General features: G+C 38.5%; 1 protein-coding gene across 2 annotated transcripts; it reads right to left on the reverse strand.

Annotated features, from left to right (window-relative positions):
• Positions 1-605: 605 nt before the first annotated feature.
• On the reverse strand, positions 606-16,564 carry LOC121508449 (ubiquitin-conjugating enzyme E2 Q2-like). 2 transcript variants are annotated; one of them, XM_041785327.1, is made up of 14 exons: positions 16,147-16,564; positions 15,865-16,048; positions 15,363-15,467; positions 12,938-13,060; positions 12,553-12,606; positions 12,085-12,225; positions 11,555-11,639; positions 8,234-8,294; positions 8,054-8,144; positions 7,898-7,956; positions 7,682-7,730; positions 7,462-7,557; positions 4,580-4,646; positions 606-3,680 (listed from the first exon to the last, which is right to left on the reverse strand). In XM_041785327.1, the coding sequence occupies exons 2-14, from the start codon at positions 16,021-16,023 to the stop codon at positions 3,649-3,651; spliced, it is 1,122 nt and encodes a 373-aa protein (XP_041641261.1). In that variant the 5' UTR covers positions 16,024-16,048; positions 16,147-16,564; the 3' UTR covers positions 606-3,648. The 2 variants fall into 2 exon arrangements, with proteins under 2 accessions (XP_041641261.1, XP_041641252.1); XM_041785318.1 differs by having other exon boundaries at positions 15,865-16,564.
• Positions 16,565-22,695: the final 6,131 nt, after the last annotated feature.

A 22,695-nucleotide genomic window follows, 5' to 3' on the forward strand; every position in this document is an offset into this window, starting at 1 on the left:
ATAGTTTTTTAAAAAGTGAAGCGGGTCTGAATACTTCCTGAATGCACTATATGTTCACCCTCACTCACAGCTGAACTTATTACCTATTAGGTAAAGGTCATTGAGCCTTGTGGTCAGCTCTTGCTTATAACATTCATACAGCAGAAAACAAAACAGCCTTTTATAGGTAGGTAGTTCTAGTTTAACACATCCTTTTCTGTGCTGAACAATGGACTTTAAAATGGGCTCAATGTTTCACCTGAGAGTCAAACAGAGCGAGACCAGAGGGGCACTGGTTCAGCCCCTTTAGAAAATAAGTCAAGGGTAGTAAACCCATAGACAAAAATCCTTTGGTAAATAATGCCCTCTGGTGGAAGGCAAAAGAAATGCACTTTTTTCTGGTCAGATTCCTGATGGCACAGCTGTAGATCAGTAATACTGAGCCATACATGAGCTGACAAGAATTTATTGCATGCATGAGCTGAAAACAGTTCCAGTGTGTCTGTGGTAATATAAGTTGTTTAATCAGCACCTTTGTTTCTACCACTGTATTATTTCATGTACCTCATATGACTCACATTTGTTTTTGCATTCACCATTTCTTCACTCAAAAAAGAATACACATATTTCATAAAATTCTTTATTCATAAACTTGATGCAAGTTTACAAATTACTTTACATGGTCAAAATCACCCTTGCAATGGAAAAAAATGAAACCAAACCAAAGCATGCTAACAGTGCATAACTTTATAACCCGGCCACTGCAGTTAATGAAGCACGGTAAAGAACCCAGTATCAGGCTAATTTAGACCTCAGACCAATATGTGGCTCACTCAAAGGTTTCTGTTAGTTGGACGACATGAGATGGTGTCAGAGAAGCTGTTATTCAGTGCACAAACAGACTTAAAATACAGAGCTATTCCAGGAGTCAGGGTTAAGATGTGGGCGTACAGTTGTTCTGGTGGGACACAAATCTGCACTGCTACTTTGGTAGATGTCCTGTTAAGTCTATGCGTTTCTTATATTTCCTGACTTGGTTCAACATGTAAAAGACAGGGAGCTATTATCCTGTGCACTGATGAAGGTTAAGTTAAAAAATTATACATCTTGTCTTCACCACCATTTCCAACCACTATGTACCTTCAGTAGCTTGGGGGAAACACCCACTGATATACTGACATGCAACATACAGCAATATCAAAGAAACAGGTTGGCCTGAACTCTAGTAAAGCACAGGATAATAATCATCTGATCATTCCATAAAACTTGCTTAGTAATATTTAATCAACCTTGAAAAGAATCAGCACGCGTTGACAGCGAACCCGATAGTGATGCCTCAAGGTAAAACAGAGGAATCAATTTAAAATGGCCCAACGAAAGACTGACAAATCCAATTCTTGCGTTCCATGACAAAATTCTGAGGCAATCTTTTGCTAATTCAAGTGTGCAGTATGTATTCCTGAGTTTGCTTCTCCAGAGAATGCAGAGGGGTGGGGTCGACATAGGGGCCAGAATGAAGTGAATGATACATTACCAATGGCATCACAACAGCTAACAACCATGCCAAAGACCCATGTTGAGTTTTCTTCAGGTGGAACATGAAAGCAGGGTGAAATCTGTTACACACATTCAGCACGTCCAATCAAACATCAGACACATGCTGAACATGAACTTGATGTATGTTTTATACACATCTCTACCTGTTTAAAGATATTGGTGACTGAGGTTAATATCACTGAGAAAATATACTTAAAATCAACTCAAAATTGAGGAATGCCTGTATGAATTAGCATAACTAAGCTTTCTATGCTGGTTTTCAGGACAATATACTTAAAACAATGCAAGTAACCACACAATAGAACACCCACAACAAACGTGTAACTGCATTAACTGGAATGATCCACGCAGTTTTTCTGCATATTATTCACATTACATCAAAGACCCAGCACGCTGACAGGGGGGCAGCAGTGCTAGGAGTGGTTATGAATAGTAGCCAGAGAGGTGCTAATGGGAAGAGCTGGGTCCTTTCCTGTGGCAAATCTGAACAAATATTTATTCAACAGACAGAAATATTCTGGAAATGGAACAGACTCCAGTCGATCTCCCCAGGTGTGAAGCCAGAAGGTATACGGTCGAGACTATTGCTGTGAATTTGAAACTCTGGCTGCATTTAAAAAATAAAAGACAGCCGTGAGGTGAAGGAAAAGTCAGAAGGCCAAGGTCACTTTTTTTCTCCCTCCTAAACTGTTTGTTATGACTGCAAAGTGCTCAGGATGTGAACCAGCTACAAGAACTAAGCAGGTGACAACACTGTTAAGCTGTTAAGACTTAATTTCTTCAGTACAACAAAACTCCACAAGACTGTGTCTTCGCTGCATAGCCTGACTGAGGTTCATCCGGTTTGAGTGATTCAATATGAAAAGCCAAACCTCTGGAATGCCAGAAAACAGCTGTATCTGTGCCGTTATTGTAACAGCTACTGTAGTTAAGAGGTGCCATCAAAAGAGGGGAATGGTTCTGTTAATGTTGCCAATAACATGAGGATTACAAATCAATATTAAAAAAACAAAAACAAAAAAAAAAAACCCAAAAAAAGCAGTAGTCATTAAGCTTACATAAGAACATGGCATACTTCTGTTTCCTTCTGCAAGAGTATCCATGAAGCAATTTTTTCTTATTCTAAATGGGTCTCAAGAAGTTGCAGTGCCCCTGCTGTTTATAGTCAAGGGTATATAGTAATACAGTCTCTGCCAAGCCAAAGACCCAGACAAGGTTACATTATAAACAATTAAATCCTTTTGCAGAAATACAAATTTACATGTTTACACTTGGAGTTAAAATCAACTACATTACAGTGTGATCATATCCAAACAAGCCCTGCCTGCCTGCTCATGTTACTAGCCAAAAAGCAAACCCATCCTGCAAGAAGATGTTCCAATGCTGGTTGTAAAGATGATGGTAGTCTCCAACTTTGGAGCTCAGCAGGATGTTGTTCTTCATTTTGGTGGTAAAAGTCCTTTAATCCACCCTGCCCCCCCCCCAGACCTCAGGGCTTCAAGCTTTTAAAGATAAAGAGGTTTGGAAGCGAGCAAGCCTCAGAAGCACATTATTCCAGAGGAGGGATCTTGGCATTTTAAAGATAATACATGAGCACAATATTACAGAAGCTGTCCGTGAAAGAACAGGCAGCGGTTCTTTCCATCAGCTGCGTATGTCGCACATGCCATTCTCAGACCCAGTCTGTGGCCAGAGAGGCGTAGAGGAGTCCAGTAACCAGAGCAACACACTGCTGGATAAAGCCATGCCGCACCTTTCAACTCACAGCCAGCAGGTAACCTCGGCATGCCTGACGCCAAAACCAAAAGGGTGACCTGACGTAATATTTAGTCCACCGGTTTCTAAAGTATGGGATGAATCGCAGAACACAAAAGATGTACAGAGAGATAATAATCTGAAGAGAGGACACCCTTGGGAGTAGCTGATAAAAATGTCAGGTGAGAGTGTGTGTTATGTGCTAGTATCCGAGTGGTCACTAAATGAGAAAATTGCTTTGGAGTTTCAAACTCTCAAGAAGAGAACAAAATGGTTGAGGGATTTAAAAAAATATTGGTCTTGAGAAAAAATAAATCAAAGACATGTGGTCCCAGTGCAGGAAAGGCAAAAGTCTGTTTAACCATCCTCCTTAGGGGGTGTGTACCAGCCTGAGGGAAGACATAACAAAGAATTACAAACTCAAACAAACAACATACATCTACTTTCACAAACCACCAATGTCAGGATGGGTTATAACATTTCAGTAAATTAATTTTTTTCTGCCGTGCTGCCTTCACCAGCATTTCAAACCATGTCAACCATGTTTAGTGCAGAGGCCCAAAACACCAGGGGGCATAAAAAGTTCAGAATTTTAAAAAGACTCAGCCAAGCTTTCAAATGTCTCCTTTTATGTTCAACTTCAACTAAATATAGCTCAGTGTAGTCTGACTGAGTGAAGCTATTTACATATTTTCTCCTGGTTTTGAAATGAACTGTAGTATTGATATAAATTTTAATGAAAATCAAACAACAAAAATGTACCAACAAAACATCCTGTTCATAGTGATCTTTGATCAGCTGTCCTGTGCAATTTTTCCATTTTTATCTTTATGATTCTATTAAAAACTTGTATTAATCTCAATACCAATGTGTTTTGGGTTCTGTTTAGTTTTTGCTGGTAATAAACGCTCAAATTAACTATTGTGAGGAAGCCATGTGTCACAAAAATTTGCTCTAGACCTCAACTAAAACCCCCCAAAATGAACTGTGGCTCACTCTCTTCACTCTGAAATTTAAATAAAGGGATATTTAGAGTTATGTTGACAGCACAGCCAAAGCGACTTGTACTTTTCATGTGCAACTTGAATCATGATTATATTCTGCTTCTATAAACCCTTAAATCCATCTGTGAAACCAACAGAGTGCAACAATGAGCATAAACGTTGTCCTTGTTAAATACATAGACACAGTACAAGCACTAATATCAGTTTTGATGCATGGGAGGGATTTGGTTTCAGTAAACGAGGTCAGTGATGCACTCTATGAAAGTGGAGACAAAAGCACTCACCGTTCTTTTCATGGATCTGAACCAGGGATTTGTAGGACTGCTGTGCTCTGGCAAGATTGTACTGATTCTGCATTAAAACATGAAAGAGAAAATCAACCCTTAGAGTGTGCAATGGCCATAAAATGACAGTACAGAACAGGAGACAGCAATGACAACTGCTTTCTACGAGCCACAAAAAATGTATCTCACCAATGAATTCACCTTGAATTCAAGAACAAAACAAAATGTGTGGTGAAGGATGCTGAATACAGTCTCCATTTTTAACCATTAAATTACAAAAACATCTCATCAAAATTCATACACAAGCCCTTTAAGATATGATGTTGAACCTTCCAAGGATCCACAGCTTTTAGGCACATCTAAATGACTGAGACTTGGTTAGTAAGAATGAAGCAATCTCATAGCTCTATAACTCAGTTCAGAAGGCAGAACCGTTACTATTTCTTGGATGAACTTTAACACAGAATGCCAGAAAAGTCCCTTTCACACATGCAAAGTACAGAAAGTTCCCAGATATTCTCCAGGCGTGCTGCATTGTGTGAACACAATCTGCCAAAACCATTCACCCTAACTTTAGGGTTTTTTTATGGTCCATCTGTATAATAAGCACTTCAATTTCAAGGGCCTAGGCCCATATCTGTTATTTTCTGTGCTGCCAGCACTCATTTTCAATACAAAACCAACATAGATCAGCATTTTTAACAGTCACCATCCTGGGTGCTAAATTGTCCTTAGTAACTCCTGTTTTTTGTCGCTGCACTCACAGCACTTCCAGTTAAAAATGGTTCAACTCTTGGAACAGTGCCACACTTTTTCAGTGTTACCTCTCCTTTACTGATTAATCAAAATCAAAAGGGCATGAATTATGATGTCAGCTTTTTCAACCACAATGGTTGAGAAAACACTAGGTCGTCTTTCCAAGGGTACACTGGAAAGATCTGCTACGCTGCGCTCATGTTAACGTGGTGATATTTCCTTGAATAAATAAAAATATTAGGTACACTGAGAAAATGATTTAAAAAAAGATCTTACAGATACTATTGTGGAAAGCATAAGTCAATGCTCATAAGTTAACATCAATAATCAATTAACATCAATGTGCCTTTATCTATTAACCACATGTTGGTTTGTTTCTCACCAACCATTGATATAGAGCATGAAACTGAAAACCAAAGGTATTTTTATGTCAAGCATTGGACAAACAAGCAGGACATCCCATCTCCAATCCACACAAACAAAACCCCCTGGGATACATGTTCAATAACATGGAACCAAATTCATAAATGATGTTGATCTACTTAACATTTCTAAATGTGCTTTTAGCTCATGTTAACATTTTTATGCAGTAACAGACCTCTGTTTCAGCAGTATTTCAGGCTTTAGAATCCCATATATAGTTCATATCCATTTTCTATAATGTGACTGATGACTTTTCATTCTGTCCCCTTGCAAGAATAGTAAAAATTTCAATAAGTAATCAAAATATGATTTCTTTCTATGACACCCACTGCCAGGCAGCACAATTTTACTGACAGACAGAGCGTCACCATAACCAAGGCAACTCACTAACACCTGACTGCTGTGGAAACAGCCTCATCATGAACATAGACACCAAACTCCAATCGGGCTTTGGGTAAACTTTTACAGGTCTGGTTATTTTTTTAAATAAATAACAACAAATTGTTTCATGATAAAAATGCTAAAATTATACAACTAGGACAAAATAGGAGCATTAATCAAGAATCAAATGCATATATGAATTACTGTTGGATGTTTCTATAGCCCTTTTAACTCAGAGATTGTAAAATGTCTCTAAACCACACATTACCTAAATATTGCTGTCCCATTTTTCTATTTTATGCAACATGGCATGTAAACGAACTACAGCAGCCTCACTCCCACTAAAAAAAAAAACATGTACAGCACTGTTCTGTCCTGCCATTTACACAGAGGTTATTTCACCAATGTTACTACTTTAAAAGCTGGCTCAGCAGTGGTTCTGCCTGCATTTCTTTCACACAGATTGCAAAATATAAGGAGGCTTAACTGGCATGCCTCACACTAGTTTTGCCAAAGGGTTTGCCTCAGCAGACCCTTGTTGCTGTTTACTTCCACCACATCTAACAACTGCTTCAGAATGTTGTAGCATACAAAGATGACTACTGACATTGCAGATCCTACAACGTGACTACTGAGCATGTGCGCATGACTATGGTGAAGATAAAGCAATACATCAGCTCTGTTAAAAAAAAGACTAACAGGGCTTTCTTGACTAATATCATTCAAGATACAACAACTTTCACATTAAACTTCCAAAATCTTTTCAGTGTGCCATTCATTCCAAGGTGATGTTTGATTTTAAAGGTAATTATTATAACTCTTCCTGAGATACTCCAATTATAAAAAGTGGAGGCACTGAAGGGGAAAAAACAGGTCAACAACCAACAACCCTGGACATGGCTGAAAGGCCCAAAAACTATCACATCGACAAACATTTACCAACTGTTTGAAAGGATCAATTCAGAGGGTTAAGAAAACATTTGGATTTTAATTTGTTAAGGCAAAATTACTAGAGCATATCTATGCTCTCCGTGCATAAACCTCATCACGTAACCAGCTACATACTCATCTGATAGTCTAATCAGTTCCCTTTAATAAAACATGTAACGAACAAGTGACTGCAACATTAAAGTGCAGCATAAGCTGGGTTTAAGCAAGGTTAACTTTCCATTCAGCAGTAGATTCTCACACGGGCCACTGCTGAGAGACAGGAAACTAGATCTGAAACTTCTGTGGTCATGGCCCACAGTAGTCCCTACATAAGATCAATATTACCGGGCTTTCTTGACTTGAAGTGAAACCTTTAGTGCCTTCTCACTTACTTTATTGGCTCCAAACTGCACTCTGGCTTTTCCTTTGACTAAAGTGGCATTGATCTGCATGATGACAGACTCAATGGAATAGGCACTGCTCCAACCCTGCAAACAGGAAAAGAAAGGGCAAATAAAAGTAGGCATTAAAAATGTGAAACAGCAGCAAATATAAGCCAAAATAGTTTGTATGCAGTACACTCTCACATAAATGTTAAGGCTCATCAAATACCTGTTTGGTGAGAAGTTCCATGCACAGGGCACCTCCTCCAAGAACATATCTACAGCAGAGATGGAAAGCAATTTTAAGATAAAGGGCTTTCACAACAACACAATGAAGTCTGCTGCCAAGAGAAAATGACCGTTTAAAAGATCGCTTTTACACTTATTCAGCCTTACTTGGAAAATTCAGAGAAAACTGTATAGTGTACTGGTTTAGTGAACTCACCCTCCAGAAAGCACGGGTGAAACCACCCGGACAAATGGTGGATCAAAGGGGAAATTATCCTATGGGGATAACCCAACAGTAAAATTTTAATTTTCTGACTTCAAAGACAACTAAACAGTGTTTCAATGTCATTAATGCAGAGTCAGTTTTACTCACTTTATAAGAGAAGTTTAGTAAAATGTAGTCCATTCCTTCCTTTTCCTTTAGGACCTGTAAATCACTGTGTAAGGGGCTATCTGGATCCACCCTGATGGCCATCAAAACATGCAATTAGTCATAGTTTATGCTTGAAGACAGAAAAAGAGCACAACAGTGACAAGTCCCAGAGGTACTTACGTCCTTAGTTTGACGTGCCATTCATACAGGCTGTCATTAACAAGCTCGACTGAATAAATGCCTGCAAAAGAAATTGATTTAGTGTGAGCCTGTAGATCGGGTATTCCAAGGCAAGGTGGAGGAAACAGTTGACATGTAGTTGTTCTCTTTGATTTAAGTGAGGCAAAGACCAGAATATATTGTTATTGGTAATCCATTCTATTTCATCTCTTTGAGTATCTATCAACAGCTATTTCAAGCTTTGTTGGAGAGGAATGTTTCTAACCTAATGTACTTGTGGCTAAGAAGATGGTGTAACAGGTCGTAAACTGTTTCATTTCTTGCCTATGTGTCACACCAATTCAAAAAAATGTCCACACCACTTGCACACCGCTGCAATCAGTGAGTGAATGTGTGGGTGAGGGATTAAATGAAAAATATAAAATCTTGGAATGCACAAAATACTATAGAGTACCATTAGGAGCTATGTCCCATTTAACAGATTTAAGTTAGCTTCTGTCGAGAGAGGGAATGCATTTCCATGTTTCCATTTGTCACATTCCAGCTGTGACTAAGGCCGGCCACACACTATAGGATTTTAAGACCGATTTTAGTCAAGATTTGACTCCCCCAGCGATTTTGGGGGTGTATCCCGACTTGAACCTCGTCGCAAACGGTTATTTGTCTGAATAGTCTGCATGTGTGTGGTGTCAACACGATTAATTTACTGCTCCAAATCACGTCGTAGCATCCCAAACCCTGAATTGTAAATATCGAACATGTTTGATATTTATGATTCTAGGTCATAGTGTGGCTGACAGAGTACCTACAACAACCAATAAGAGCGAGCAGACCAGGTCACCAGACAGATCATACGTACTTTCACTGCTCACAACGATAAACACAACTGTACCTTAATTCCAGCCAGATTTCATCCTGAGTCTTTCCCTTGTTTTATGACTTTTCCTGCACCTGCAACATATGCCAGGGCACTCTGTGGTGGAGGGACAGCATGACGGTATTGACAGACATCCATGTTTGTTTGTTTTATCTGAAGTCACATGATCACGTGAGGTCGTAGGTAGGTTGGCAGGTGTGTGGTCTCTAGTAATCTGACAATCTGGCTGAGTCATCTAGTGTGTGCGTTCAGAGGATTAAAGATGAAAAATCATTTGAAACTGTCCTCATATCTGTGGTCTCCCACAGTTTTAAAATCGTTAAAGATTTAAAAATCATCTAATGTGTGGCCGGCCCAAGCTGGCAAACGCTGTCAATATGTTGATTTGATGTCTAAAATAAATATAGGGTATTTATTCTGTTTGTCTTACAAAAACTGGATTTTTCAAGTACATATTTTGTTAGTGCGACTGAAATTGTACCATGTACAAATTCTCAAAGTCACAAGGACAGGAGAAAACGGTTCATTCAAGCTAGAACTGTAGCTCTGCATGTAGCTAGCTCAGGTGGCAAAAATGTAGCCAGATTTAGTCCTGATATAGCCTATCGCTGCATGCACATGTCCAAAGTTTCATTCCAGACCCAATGAGATGAACAACAGTGTGTTTCAGAGGCGTTTCCAACTAAATATGTCCCCTTTTTGAAGTACAAACCTCAGACAGGAAAGCCATTTTCAGTTCAATTAATTCCAATTGATTTCAGAACCCAATCATTCATCAGTGTTTGATTGATGCCTAATATAGACCTCTGGGACAGATGTGAATTTCTCTGCATTTCCCGGGAAGCTGCCACCACTAGACAAGACTTTTTCTCCATTTGACATTTATGTCTAATATAAACATTGACATTTTCTTTGTCATCACAGAATGGTTCACCTTTTGAGTCTTTTAAGCCTGATTTGGGGTTGGATTTTCCTCCTCCACAATCATTGGGGTGTATCTCAAGTGAGGCTCACAGAGACGATTATTTTTCTGAATAATGCTCAAGTGTGTGGTTTAACACTATTATTTTAGTGCTCCAAATCACATCATTGCCTCCCAGACTTTAAATTGTAAATATCAGACATGTTTGACATTTATTATTTTAGGCTGTAATGCCTCTGACGTAATGCCTACAACAACCAATGAGAGCAAGCAGACCAGGTAGCGTAATCGCCAGCCAGATGTAACGTATTGTGAACCCTCACAAACAATACAATTTTAAGCACTACTTTATCTCCATTCCAGTTAGAATTTCATCCATATTCTTTTCCTTGTTTCATGATTTTTGGTGTAACAGTAACATATGCCAGGACAGTGGAGGGACAGAAAGCCGAGGACATGATGATCCTTTTTTTTTTTTTTTTTTTTTACCCTAAAGACACATTTGACCACGCGAGATTCTGTGAAATCTCGTGTGTGGGGAATCATCGCTGTGAGGTTCTTGGTGGGTAAGCAGGTCTGTGGTCTCCAGTGGTCTGACAGTCTGGCTGAGTTGTCTAGTGTGAGCGTTCAGAGGAGTATAAAATGATAAACTGTTTGAAATTGTCGTTACGTCTGTGGTCTGCCCAGTTTGGAGGGATAAAGTTTGCTGACATACTATCAAGTTGTAGATTTGTACAGAGTCAGAACTCAAGCTTTGTCAGGCCTGTCCTCAAGAAAAAAAGACAACTTTGGTTGAAAGGAGGTCAGGTCAATTATTTCAGATGTGCTTCAGGTAGTGCAATAATCTGAATGCTGATTGGTTTTTGTGACACAGTATAAAGCAGATGTTTGGCTCAAGTTAAACTGATACATATTAGGATTATTAGCTGTACTTGTATGCAGCTATCTGTTTGCAGGGACAGATAAAACTTTTCTAAATTTGTATCTAGAATCTGTAAATAAAGGTTCATAAAAATCAATTAGACAGCCAAAAACATCCTCTTCAAGTATTTTCTGTGGCTTCTAAAGCAGTATGGATGATTTGAACAAAACAGCATAGAAGAGTGGCAAGTCATGGTGATGTATTTGGAGAAGCCTGGATTTGTTTTTACTTCTCAGTGATTTTTGTTTTTCTTTGTATAATTGCTGATTTAAGCACATGATATGCTTACTGCCATTGATAAAGCTACATAAGATCCAAGAAATAACAGTCAATGGTGTAGTAGTACACAGTCCTGCCGCAACATCCACAAGAAGGTGAAACTGACATACAATCAATCCATTAGAAGACTGTTTACTCTGCACAACTATATTAAAATAACTCTGAAATGCCAGTCAAATCATGGCTCTTGTATTGCAATTTTTAATGTTCATTAAGAGAGTGAAACCGATCATTAATGTTTGCAATTTTTTGGTCCACCATGTTTATGCACTGCTCACTCAGAACTGGAACAAAGAGCAGACCATTGTTCACTGTGCATACCTGTCTTGTAACTCTGAGACCTGTAGATCTCTCTAAGCTCCTTCATCAGGCGGTCAGAAGCTTGCACTGAACCAGACACAGCCCCCTGCAAAATACAAAACAACCTTAACAATAAAGACTAAGAGCACAGTGCTGAACTCTCTGTGAAGGTAAAACTCATCTGTACTTTATGTGTTCAGACTTCAAAGAGAATGCTTTATTTTACATCAAAGCCTATATCACTGCACTTCTTCAGAAAATTATCACAGATCCTTCAAATGTTTAAAAATGTGTTTGTCTGTTTTTTTTTTAAACATGAAATGTCTATCATAATTTTATTCAAAGTATATAAATGTATTTTAATAAAACAAAAACAGTCCCTCAGCTCAATCAGGGGCAGAAGACTCCAAGAGGACTAATAACACCACCACTAGATAAATAATTAAAATGTAGGCTTCAATATTATCTCTCAAGGTATGAAGTTAGTTCTTTGATAAATTAAGTTGCATATATGCCCCCTTTTTTCAGCGCTTGACAAAAAAGACCCTTACATTTAAGTGGTCCTGCCTCTGATTCTTTCGAATTTTCTCCAGGATGGCCAGATTCTCCTTTTCAATGCCATCGTCCTCTGACTTTTTTCCATCTACAGGCTCTTCTTCTTTCATTTCGTAGTGGTCCAGATCCTCTATGTCCTGTTGGTCAGATTTTATATCTTACACATCTTCAATATCTTTAGATGCACAAAATACATACGGAAGTAAGAAAAGATAGCAGCTGGCTAAAAGATGTGCTCAGTATTGTTTACCACACATATATCATGTGTTATCTTGTGTAAAACTGGCATCCTTGATTTGTTATAAATTCCTAAAAAAAAAACAAAAAAAAAAAAACAAGTACAATACTAGCATGCTACGTCAATAGCCTTAACATTCCTCTTTAAATGAAGCATGGATAAAAAAATCTACTACGCATCTAACAACCTGTTAAGAACCACATTGTGATTGTATTTGATAACTCACCTCCCCCATCTCCTCTTCCTCTTCTTCCTCAGATGTGACCTCTTCTGTCCCATGCTACACACACATGCACCATACACAAGGCATTTAGTTGGGCTGAATTAAATGACAAAAAAAGACCAATTGCACTTGCTGATCCCTTCTTTCTAAATTAGACCAATCTACACTGATCATGACAACAGAAAGAACCTATTGATTCTCTTACAATTTCATATAACTCACCAAGGCCCACTGTAATGTGTGTTCTGTGTGTGAATGATTAAACATCTCCATTTAAATATGCATGGAATATTCCTCTAGAGTAATCAGATATTAGAGGGTGGCCTGGCTTTGCTAGCAGATTCCACAGCCTGGGAAGTTTCTGACAAGACTAAACCAGGCAGCTTACCTTTCTGTCCTGTCCCACAGGGCCTGCAGGCAAGGGTTGGTCCAGCATCTCCACATCTGGATGCTGGGGAAGGTTGTACAGCCGACAGAGGTCACAAATGAGTTTCTTCAACTGCTGCAAAAGCTAGGGGAGGCGAAGCATAAAAGAAGAGTAGATTCAGAGATAGATAAACAGTCAGGATTATGAATGCAGCTATTCAAGCAATGCCACAGAGCAGGCATGTGACCGAAACACTACTAAAGGCATGAACAACAGTTGATTATTTAGAAGATGATGGGTAATATGCATGGATATTTCTAAAAGTGTTTTAAAACTGCAGGTTCCAGGTTGCAAAACTAGCAGTTAGTAACTCTTAACAATGACGAGTTATGATTATATAATTGGGGTGACGGCAGGACTTTCAAACTGCAGTACTTCAACCATGTAAAATCCTGCAGTCTATAAGTAGCATTAGCCTTTTGGTTGATCACTCTCTTATGTGGATTTGAACAAAAATTGTGGAAATACAACTAACAAATACAGGAATGTAGGACAGAGGTTATTTTCACCCAAAAGATTTAGTCAACATGAGCCGTCTTCTGCCTTTGCAAATTTGGTGCAAATCAAATTTAAAGAGATACTTCAACATTTTGGCAAACTCGCCGATTGCCATAATTTCTATAGTCTTAGTTATGGGTTTGTTACCTTTAGTTGTCAGTGCAAGCTATTTTTAGATCGGCACTGCGGAGTTCGGACCTCCTGTGCCAACTCAATGAAAGCAGACGGTATTTCCAGCTTCCCTCATCAAACTCATCAAATACATAATCCAACAACTCCAAAACGCTCTCGTGGACAAGTTGTGACCTGTACGTTCAACACGCTATGAAATAATCATGGAACATTACGAGACAGAGATGTTTTAAAGCTAAATGCAAAGCTGGAAATACACTCCAGACATGGCTGCTGCACTGTGTCACTCCGCCCAGTGGTTTACTCACGGAATAGTTCCAAGTATTTGCTTCATTTGACATAATGTTACATAATTATATGTTATTATTTCATAGCATGGTGAATGTGCAGGTCACAACTTGTCCACGAGAGCGTTTTGGAGTTGTTGGATTGTGTATTTGATGAGTTTGATGAGGGAAAGCCGGAAATACCGTCTGCTTACATTGAGTTGGCACAGCAGGTCCGAACTTGGCAGCGCCGATCTAAAATAGTTTGCACCGACAACTAAAGGTAACGAACCTATTACTAAGACTATAGGAATTATGGCAATGGGCATATTTGCCAAAATGTTGAAGTATCCCTTTAAAGGAGTACTAAAATCACTGTAAAAAGTGAAATGACAATCCTATTTTTCCAAAGGAAGATTTGTGCTTATGCTAACAAATAATTAAAACAATTTCCAATTCAGGAATGATGACTGGCAATATCAAATACAAAAGAAAATCTTCTGTCCAATAACTAGCAGAATTTTGTATCAACCAAACAAAGCTGTGTGGAAAAAGTAGGTTAACTAAGCTCAGGATGTCACACCACACGTGGGATTACACAAGAACCTGCTCGTCACACGCATTTTGAGCTCAAATGTTGTCCCAATGATCTAATGATCTGGCCTTTTGCTCTGTTGAAAACCTGCTTGTCTGTACTTGTTGGTTATACATGCTCATCACAATAACTAAGAACAAAGCCACACACAATTATACAGCACATGCAGGCTGTTTATTCTTTAAGGCCAGTAAGCCACTCAGAGGAAATTTAATGCAAAAATGCAGCTGAATTTTAGCTATTTAAAATAGCATTAATGTTGAAATAATCAGGCAAAAAATGTAATTGCCTGTACTGTTCAGAACAAATACACAAACCCTCAACCCTCAGGAACTCAATATTTTACAGATCTCAATAACAGGTATTAAAATAGGGAAAAATATAAAAGGGTTACAACAAAATATCTTAAGAACCACAGTTGGCTGCCTTCTTCGAGTGATGCTAAACACAGCATGTTGAAATTATACCAAAATAATGTAAAGTATGGGGTACATATTAAGGAGGCAACCTGGTCAATATTTATTTTGCTAAGTAATTCAGCTAAGTGGCTCTAAGTGTAGCCGTTTCATCCAGCATTTTGTCTCATACATCAAATATACAATGAAAGAGTTTTGTCTGTAGCTGCATCGACTGTATTTCCACTTTTGAGAATACTTTTGGGCAAATTAAACTGTGCATTTGAAATGTTTGCCCAAAGTTGGTTCTGGTAAAACTGACTGCTGCATCAGAAAACCACCATTGTTTTGCAGTTTCAAAATATCTTGTGTATGTGTTTAGTCAGTTTGTCAGACTGTTTTTGTTATATATGACTGGATTGTCAGCTGATTTTCACATTAGGTAGAAAATTGTCCCATTTCCTGCGAGACATATATCAAAACAAGGTCAGGATATTTACCAGGGTGTTTCCTTTTCTCACATCGTCTAGTCTCTCCAAAACTTGCGCCAAGCTCGGATCGTCAGAGTCCACAAACCATATTGGCGGGGTAGATGGATAAGATTCCTACAGACAGTGAAACAAGAAAAAAAACGACAGCTGTATTATTGCATCTGACCTGAGCCATAAATTTGTGTGTCGCAGATTTGAACAAGGAGACAGTAAATAACGCAAAATTGGGACTGACGACATTAGCATTCAGAGTGCAGCGTTAGCTTCCACCAACGATTACCTCCCATAATAAGCAGTACATAGTCTAATGATGTCTGTCAGACCAACAAACATCATGACAAGACAATGTATTATGAAACTACGCACAACCTGACCCGCATAGCATCAGATAATACAGTTATGAAGGTAACCTGCAGCCTAGCTAGCAAGTAGACCTGCTGCTAACTTTAGCTCGCTAACGGCCAAAGAAGGAATAGTATAAACCCCGGCATTTCTGTTTCTGTCGCCTTACCGTTATGTTACAGTGGATAATTAACAGCTTTTCTCCAGTTACATTAAACTGGCAGCTCAGTTCGTCAGGTTTCCAGTCAATGATTCTGAAGCGTTCGTGGTTTGGATCAAAAATGGATTCCAAAAACTTCAGTTCGGCCTTCAGCCCCGACACCGACATCTTCCATGCATCTCCGGCTGGGCCGCTGGGGAGAGGGAGAAGTCGGGACTTAGCTTTCAGCTAACCAATGCCACTACGCAATTTTTAGTTCTTAGTTGGTCTAAAAAGTGGAAAGGAGATTACAGGTAGTCCTTGCTGGCGTTGCGAGTCACCAACTACCAGCTATAAGCAGAGTCTGGTCAAATTTCAGCGCAACTGAACAGACTTGCTGATGAAGTAGCTAACGTTAGCTAGCTTTCAGTTAGCATTCAAAACCAGCGCAGCACTTGGCAAGGAGCTAGCTAGCGAGTTAGCCTGCTAGTCCGTTGTTGTTGTCTTTCCGTCTATTGTTGTTGCCAGCCTATGACAACAATTGCTTAAGGCTCCCGCGGTGTCCCGTGATCATCTCCTTACAGTCCCATCGGACAGTTCCTTATGGGTTATTTGACCGGTGAACAACCATGCCAGCTCCACAATTTGAACTTATATTCCGCTATAGGGATAGTGTTTTTCATTCCGGTATGCAACTGTAGCTGGCCTCTTGTGGGGTTTAAAGATGGCGTTCTGCAATCTACCCGTTCCCGCAGAATCCCAGCATTCAGCGCGTCTTCGATTTATTTCAGAGTAAGAAAATAAAGCAAAGTTTAGAGCACTATAACGGTTCGCCAAACATTAACTAGGAAAGAAAGCTTTCTGTTATGTGATGTTGTATAAAAAGTGATTTCTTGCCTCAGTTGGTGTCAAGTTTTACCAAGAACATGACTTTGTTGGTCCCCTTATGTTATAAATCAAAGATACTTGAAAATATTAAAATAACGTCAAAGTGCAAAATACACACAAAGTTTTCCTAAATAGCAGTCTTTTTATAAACAAAAATCAAATTTTCAACAATGCCCTGTCCTACAAAATGTAGAACACCCTGAAAAGAGAAACAAAATAAGAGACAAAAATTAAATATTAACGAATATGTTTTATGAAGGCCGACAAATAATATTTTTAAAAATCTGATTTCAATGAAATACATTAGCCTTAAAATGGAGAACATGGATCCATGCATCTTAATTTTGCTCCACTTTACTCTGAAAGTAAATCCTGGTTTGTTTGTCAAGATCCCAACATATCTCATAAGTTAATACTGGTATTTTTACGAGATCTTCAAGAACTTACTCAGATTTATTGTGCCAAGATGATCAGAAAAATAAGTGAAGATCTCAAGAAAGCAATCAAAATTTAATCCTTGTCACAGGAAATGGGAGCAAATAAAATACATGGATTCATGTCCTCATAGGGCAGAGCTCATCATCAACATTTGTAGGCCAGTCTTCTCTCGGCAGGTGCTGTGTGGGCCCAAATTTCAAATAAACTAAATCAAAATTAATATTTTGGACAAATCAAAATATTGCTGTTTAATATCAATATTAATATTAATATTTTATTTCTTTCCAAATTTACACAATTCAAAGCCTTAATGGGGACATATTTTACCCTTTTAATACAAGTTTATGGGTCTCAGAGGTCCCCAAAACATGCCTTAACAGGTCAGACCTGAGAGGTCCCCAAAACATAGTTTGTTAAAATTAAAGTTAGCTTTGATTTCATTAAATGGCATTATTCTCTCCTGTTTTATAATTTCCCCCAATTTTTCAATCTTATGTCTTTTTCATTCCTTGTTTAAAAGGGTCTTCCCACCAGCAGTGAACAACGGGTTCTTCCATAATGGACATAAAGGAAGCAGTAATCCACTGATTGCACATTTCTTTTGTATCTCCTTTGCAATGGTATATGAGAAGTTAATAATTGGGTTTTTGATATTTACTAGTATATGGACTTTTGTACCACAAGGAGGATATTGATATCTGCTTTGGATCTTCCTCCACAATAGTCTTCTCCTATGAAATCCAACTTCCAACCTCACATAGCTCATGATAGGCCCAAAGCAAAGGATATTTACCATTAAAGGCCAAGTAATACAAATATATATCAGGTATTCCCAATCCCCCTTTATCCCTCTGCCTGGTACATTTGTTAAAACCAATTCTTGGGTTTTTGTTCCCCCAAAGAAATGCTTTAAACATTTTGTTAATTTCTTTGAACCAGAATTTAGGGATTTTCAATGGAATTGATGCAATTATGAAAGATAACCTAGGAAAGACATTCATTTGCAGTATTTCTGCTCATCCACACAAAGACAATGGGAGTGTTCCCATCTACTAAGATCTTCTCTTATATTATTTATTATTTTAGGGCCATTTAATTAAAAGATTTTATCAACAGATGAAATTATATTGATACCAAGGTATCTCATTCACTCCTTCTTCTATATTATATGGGTTGCATCAAGAAGGGCTGGAAAAGTCTCACAATTGAGAGGAGTTGCTTCATTCTTGTTCCAGTTAACTTTATACCCTGAGATGTTGCCAAAGTCATTTAAAAGTTTAAGCAAATGTTTCATTGAGTTTAGTCTGTGGCTTTAAATATTAATGAGCTTTCTGACTCCGCCCCTATCAGGAAATGATCTGGCTTAATGGATGTGGCTCTCCTGATCTTCCTCTCAGCTGGCAGCTGAAAGGAAGATCAGGAGAGGAGGGGGGAACCTTCTTCCAAGTAGGGAGGGCCAACCGAATCTGGGGGTGGTGCTAACACCCCACATGACATCGTGAGGGGAAAATCTGAGAACGGCTTGTTTTAGCACACATTTTCTGAAAGTGGTGTGTATGTTAGAAAAGCTTGAAAAGGGATTTTTGCATAATACGTCCCCTTTACACTTGAACCTATTCTGCAGCCAGCCACAAGAAAGGGATTGAGATATTTAATTTAGCTATTTATTTCTGGAGCTGTTGTCCTTTCCTGGGTCCAAAAATTTCTCTCTGTTTATCATGCATCATATTCATTCAGAATGCCTGACGTTTGGTTTCAGTAAAACAGATTAAATGTGAAGTCAGTCCTGATACCACTGTATCAATCTCAGTTGTTTTACGGTTGATTTAATAGTTGTAGGTATTTAAAGAAAAAAAACTACAGCATATTTTAATCTCCATATTTTCCAAATGTAATAACCTACATGGGGTCAGGTGGAAAGCTTTGCAGGGGCCAAATGTGGCCCTCAGGCCACTGGTTGATGATCACTGTCGTAAGGATTTGATTCATTTAAGAGGCAAAAAAAGACAAAAATAAGATAATTTTAAAATGCTTAAAATGGAGTCATATTTTTAGTTTAAAAAAATAGAGGCAAGAGTAGGCAATGTACCTAACAATAATAATAATAATAATAATAATAATAATAATAACAATAATATTATTATTTATTATAATAATGTTTTAAAATTAAAGGTAGTCACAACCTGGTCTGGTATAACACAAACTGGGAGATTATTCTTGATCTTTACTTCATGGTAACAATATGCTGTTTAACCAAGTTTTCTTCTAACTCCTTGGATAGTCCTGGGGCCAGCCCTGGAGCCACCCACAAGGGTCCTTGAGGTTTTTATATCTTATAAACATGGCAGAGATAAGAGGATTAAGCCATAGATACACTTATGCAGAAATAGTGACATTTTATCATAAAGGGATGCTAGTGTAAAGATTTTAGAACTAGCATATTGTGGTCATTATCCCTTATGTACACCGCTTATTCCATTTAGGGTCACGGGGGGCTGAAACCTATCCCAGATGTCAATGGGCAAGAGGTGGGTCACACCCTGGGCTGGTTGCCTGTCAATCCCAGGGCTGACAAACAGAGAAAAACAACCAGGCACTCTTGTATTTAGAGTCTACTGTGGTCATATAGCTTAGTTTTTCCAGGGCCTTTGGAGCTGCATTTTGAACTTGCTGACATTGACTAACAGCTTGTCTGAACAGACTATTTTAGTAATCTCACCTGCTTGGATTAAAGGAAGGTTTAAGCCATTCCTGAAGCCAGGTCTTGATTTGACACCATTCCTTTGACTCTAGCACAGTTTTCAAATGAAAGACAAGCAGATAAAGTTACAGAGTTGATTTAGCTGTGAAGATCTGAGGTCAGGTTTACACCTAAATTGCTTGACTCTTCCATACACTGTCATGTCAGCTGTATTTCTGTTTAGATGGGAAATAAACTTCATCTAGTCACTGACTTGCTCATTAGGTACACAGAGATGTCAGACCCATGATATCCTGGTGTAAGTGGAACATGTATTTGTGTGTCATTTGCATAATTAGGCAGGTTATTTTATGATTTATGTTAGATTTGGTCCGATGGAAGCCTAAAAAGATCAGCCTGTATGGAGATCAAGTTATACGGTCTTTGTATTGCTTTATGTGACTGAATGTATGTAACGGTGACTATAGTGTATTGAATGATTGATGAACCTCATGTACAAAACACAAATGTTTACATCTTATAGACATGAGGCAGTAAAATGACAATAATGACCAAAATGCAAAAGAGTGAAAGGTTTAGAATGAAAGGCAGGCGTGATATGAAATGCCAACCCCAGTTAATGTTGTATTATCCACAGGGATGACACAAACTGTACTTTGTTAGCCAAATGGATACATAACTAGGAAGATAAATTTCCCTTTGGGGTCAGTATTGTCTAAGTCAGTAGTCTTCAGCCTTTAACCAATATTATTATCCTTTCCATCCAACAAGAACATCAACAGAAGCATGCCAAAATGTTATTTTTCACATCTTTGCACAAAAGACTGTAACACAAAAAATACTCTTCTCACAGAAGACTGAATAACATTTTATTGCCCGTTTGTTTTGTGGTTTCCTCAGTCAAAACCACAATACCTGTGCATTAAATCACATCTGTAGTAACATTTGATGCCCACTAGAGGGCAGTATGTACTCAGTTTTTGGACCTCTCAGGTCTGACCTGCCTGTAATTTGTAGCTCATGTGCTCTAAGCTACATCACAGTTTATTTTGCATTATTTTTTAATACAGCTTTGACATTTGGCCAGACAAGTGTGAAACCTTTCTGCCTGGAAACTGCTTTTTGATAGCTATCTACAGGAAATTAAAACCTGAATATATTCAGACTTTTGATAAAGAGCAAGAAAGGTTAAATACAACAGAGCTGGCAGACACCTTCAAGATGCATTTATTTTTAGTCACTGAATTAAATTAGATAGATAGTGTGGGTTTTTGAGAGCGCAGCAAACCTTAAAAGCAAAGTTTAGGAGCTATTTTCTCAGTGAGTGAGGCCATATCAGGAGAGATTTGGGAGTAGTTGCCCAGAATAGTGCTTTCCTGTCACCCATGATTATGCTATCATGAGGTCTCTTTCAGTAAGGTTACTTTCATTTGTCTTCCTCTAAATACGTGCTTGAGAGAGAGAGAGAGGACTATGCAGTCAGCTCACTTGGACAATACTGATAGAGGTTTATAGAGAATATTCATTCAGAATGTTAGATGTATATTATCAGGGGCCTTTCAGGGGGTAGCCTTTGAAGGCATCAGCCCCTGTCATAAATCTGTTTCACCATCTTTAACCCATATAATGTATGTTAGAGCTCCTGTGAGCAATTTTGTTTTAGTAGCAATATACAGTACGACTTGACTTTCCTGATTTTGTCCTGTAAATGTGAAAGTGATACTTTCTGACAAAATATCTCATACTTTTGTTATTCTAATGTAAGGGTAGGTTATCTGGGGTAGCGTCTTACTTAATGTCATGCCAACCTCAATTGGACCACCCCTGTCAAAAAATGTCAGGCCACGTGTGCCTGTGACCAGTCTTACTTCTGACATTCAGCAGACTGAGAAGAGGTATGAACATGTGGCAAAGCTGAATCAGTTTGTTTAAGTTATAAGCCTCACTTCTCGTGCTGCAGTCTAGATTAAGGTGTCCATGTGGAGGAACAACTTATTGATTTGCCATTAAAAAGAACCATAAATTTAAAGGAGGAGGAGGGGAGGTTAACCTGTTGTTCAAAGCTGTGCATGTGGTGAGTGATGTGTATGGATACACCAGCAGAGCCACAGCTAGTGTGAGCTGTGATGACCAGGGATTACCTGAGACAGCGTTTTATTTGGGTAAAATATTGTTCCTTGTGTCCTCAAACACCCTCAGTCACCCACTGCACAAATTCATCCACATATATGAGGTGAAATTGCCACTGTGTGCAGTAAACTCTTACCTGAACTCAGCAAGTGTGCATTAAGGCCAAGAGCTTTGTTAATGTAATGTTTCCCTGAAAAAGGTCAAGGTTCCAGTCTAGCAAGCACTGCAATCATTTTTGGTTGGGGGAACAAAGGTGCTGGTTTGCTGGTCACTGAGAATAGATGTGAAAACACAAAATGTTGTTGACCTTTTTTTCCATGGCCCTTTTCTTTGACGGATATTATTATTTAATTCATTATTAAACTATAATATCATGTCCTACTTCCAGATATAAAGATAGGGAGACCCAAATTAATCCATGCATTTTTTAACTCTGTTTCCAAGCAACAAGCAGTGGGGGTTGCATGAGTATAGTTTAATAATTTTGGAGGAGAGGCAAGTGAAAGAAAACACCTTGAATGTGCATGCACCTTTCCTTTTGGAACATTACTGAAAGCAGTGGTTTTCAACTTTTCTTGCCCAAGGCACACCTAAGCTCAAGTCAAAATTTTAAGGCACAACATATCCATTTCCATTTAAAATAACCTCTTTTATATATGTCACGGTAACTTTAGTACAGTCAGAACTAGTCAATAAACACACAT

Source organism: Cheilinus undulatus, linkage group 1 (assembly GCF_018320785.1).
Source record: "Cheilinus undulatus linkage group 1, ASM1832078v1, whole genome shotgun sequence".
Taxonomy (NCBI): Eukaryota; Metazoa; Chordata; class Actinopteri; order Labriformes; family Labridae; genus Cheilinus; species Cheilinus undulatus.